This window comes from Bradysia coprophila, unplaced genomic scaffold (assembly GCF_014529535.1).
Source record: "Bradysia coprophila strain Holo2 unplaced genomic scaffold, BU_Bcop_v1 contig_688, whole genome shotgun sequence".
NCBI lineage: Eukaryota > Metazoa > Arthropoda > Insecta > Diptera > Sciaridae > Bradysia > Bradysia coprophila.
The window spans coordinates 51,265-53,577 of record NW_023503928.1 but is presented as its reverse complement, the minus strand read 5'-3'; the positions used below and the strand labels follow the sequence as shown (position 1 = coordinate 53,577).

The 2,313-nt window shown below is 36.2% G+C and overlaps 1 protein-coding gene across 1 annotated transcript; it reads left to right on the top strand.

Annotated features, from left to right (window-relative positions):
- The first annotated feature begins 850 nt into the window (after window positions 1-850).
- Window positions 851-2,108, top strand: LOC119083535. Its single transcript, XM_037193256.1, has 4 exons — window positions 851-1,109; window positions 1,174-1,311; window positions 1,365-1,469; window positions 1,801-2,108. Exons 1-4 carry the CDS (start codon window positions 915-917, stop codon window positions 1,825-1,827), a joined length of 465 nt encoding a protein of 154 aa, XP_037049151.1. The 5' UTR covers window positions 851-914; the 3' UTR covers window positions 1,828-2,108.
- The last annotated feature ends 205 nt before the right edge of the window (window positions 2,109-2,313 follow it).

Genomic DNA, 2,313 nt, shown 5'->3' with positions numbered 1-2,313 from the left:
AGAATAAACTTGTGTGTGTAGTAGATCAAACTGATCTTGATGTTAACCAAATCCTTTAACTCTGTGACCAAATGTACTCGAAGACTATCTTTCATTTCAATTTCAATTTCGTTGTGGACAACACAATATTCTGACAATTATTTATTGGCTGCTATCAGCACCGCACTAAGCCTTACAAAAATATTCCAAATGCATACCAAACAAGTTTGCATGGAATGACGATATGAGGGGCATCTATGTTTGATTATAGTCAATGTGTTTTGGACCAAAAATTCTATTTTTTATGAAATGCTTTGTGGAAGCTGAGGAACGGAACATTTATTTTCATAGGATGAATTGCTCGGAAAACTCTTTGCTAATTTAGGCACTTATATTACCATCACTTGTTGCTGGATAATTTCAGTAATGTTGTACGACTTGAGTCACGACAGAGTAAAGGTAACCAGGCAGGAGCGCTGATTTGACAAGGGACCTGAATAATCTAGTAGTCCAATATTTTTTGCGAACAAAATTTGTCAATTTATGTCAGTGTTCAAGTTCATTTGAATTCATTTTCATCCAGTGTATTAGGTCCCTTATTTGACGTTTCGAAAATGAACCGCTCCTGCCTGGTTTATTTTACTCTGCTTTCGACTTAGAATACCACCCTGAAACGGTTCCCTTCAATTTGTCTGATTGCTGATAAAATTTAAAATAAATTTCATTTGTGATTAGCTGCGCTGTCTAGCTGTAAATATGCAAACAGGTCGAAATAAATAATAATCGCCCATTAAGCCCATTAAGCTCGGCACGATTATGTACATGCGTTGCTATATAAATATGCAAGCAGGTCGAAACGAACGAATGCATTACGTTTGAAAGCAGCCAGTGTACAGTGTTTACAATTCGATCTAATTCGAAAGACAAATCAAATAATGAAATGGTGCAATTCGATGTGGACACTTGTCCTTCTGTTCCTACAATATGCGCAAGGGGAACCGTTGATTCCGCCGGAGTGCATAACGATATTCCAATTGAAACGAGCAATGAAAACCATATGCGGACAACAAAGAGACAATCAAACTTTGTGGAACAATGTTATCGATTGCCATAGACCGATAACTGATGAGGTAAAAATCGAATGTAGTGTGGGTATTGTATACTTCCGGCATAAAAGATATTCATTAAATGCAGTTTATGCGATCGAGTGGTGAAGCACTGTGTCCAGTTACAAAACGCGTTCAAGATCCAACCGATACCAATTATTCGATAGCTGAAGTTTATTTCAATATTTGCGGATTCGTTGATGGCACTAACGAGCAGATACTGCAGGTAAATTTTGATTCGACAAAGCATTAAATCTGATTTCTGACACACAAGTTTAGGGTCACTCGTGTTTGATGGATGGAAGCCCCAATACTAGTTCTCATGAAGAGGAAGTGAGAGTGGTGAAGGAAACATGGGGGGAAGATGTACCTTGCGCAATTGGGGTGAGAAATGTTTTATTTAAAACTGTACGAGACAAAAAAAAAATTGTTTTTTTCTTAGTGGAGCATAAGAACTGAAGACCTAGTAGAAATAGTATTCAAAATATAGGTAAATTTACATTTACGTTGTGTGGTTAACGTATGAAGGAGTAGATTTTAAAACTTTTCCGATTGTCAGTCTGTCCAATGAATTTAAAATTGTGCTCTAACGAAATCCTTTTCAAATGAGAACTTAGCTTATTTCGATTACCGTTTTCTGTTCTAGTGCTTTTGAAGGTTAATTTCGTTAGATCTCATTAAAAATTGCTAATTTATTGAAAATTGAATGTTTCAGGAATGCATTTTGACGCTTGGACTATGATATACAATAAAACAATTGATGCTTGCAGGTGGTGTAGTAAAATGTGGTTGGTGTATTTATAATTAGAAAAAATAATTCAATCGAAACAACGCACTTCAAGCGTGAGTGTTCATATTGGTCAGCTGCAAAAAGTACTCTATTTTACATGAAAATGTTTTACGTTTGTATGATACACTGCCCAGTTACAATACTCTTTTTAAAGTGCCACTCGCTACTTGAAGTGCGTTGTTCGATAGCAAGAATTTTGCTTTAATCTATTTTTTGTGTGTGTGCAATAAACATAATACATTCGATTCCCTTTTATTGAACGGGATATTTTTGGCCCCACCAGTTTAGTTTTTTGGAGCAGCAAAATTACTGTTTTTATTCAGGCGGACCAAAAACGTCACATTCTCTCATCAGATAGAGCCAAAGCAACAACTTTTTCTCTCACCTTTCATTTCGCTTTGCGTTCCCAGTAACATCACTTTTCGTTCTCACTCATGT

What these genes read in the sequence shown, in the direction of transcription:
- LOC119083535 (XM_037193256.1), top strand. Translation starts at nt 915, where the DNA reads ATGAAATGGTGCAATTCGATGTGGACACTTGTCCTTCTGTTCCTACAA. An exon ending in CTAACGAGCAGATACTGCAG is followed by an intron (nt 1,312 to 1,364) that starts GTAAATTTTGAT and finishes ACACAAGTTTAG; the next exon opens with GGTCACTCGTGTTTGATGGA. An exon ending in ATGTACCTTGCGCAATTGGG is followed by an intron (nt 1,470 to 1,800) that starts GTGAGAAATGTT and finishes TGAATGTTTCAG; the next exon opens with GAATGCATTTTGACGCTTGG.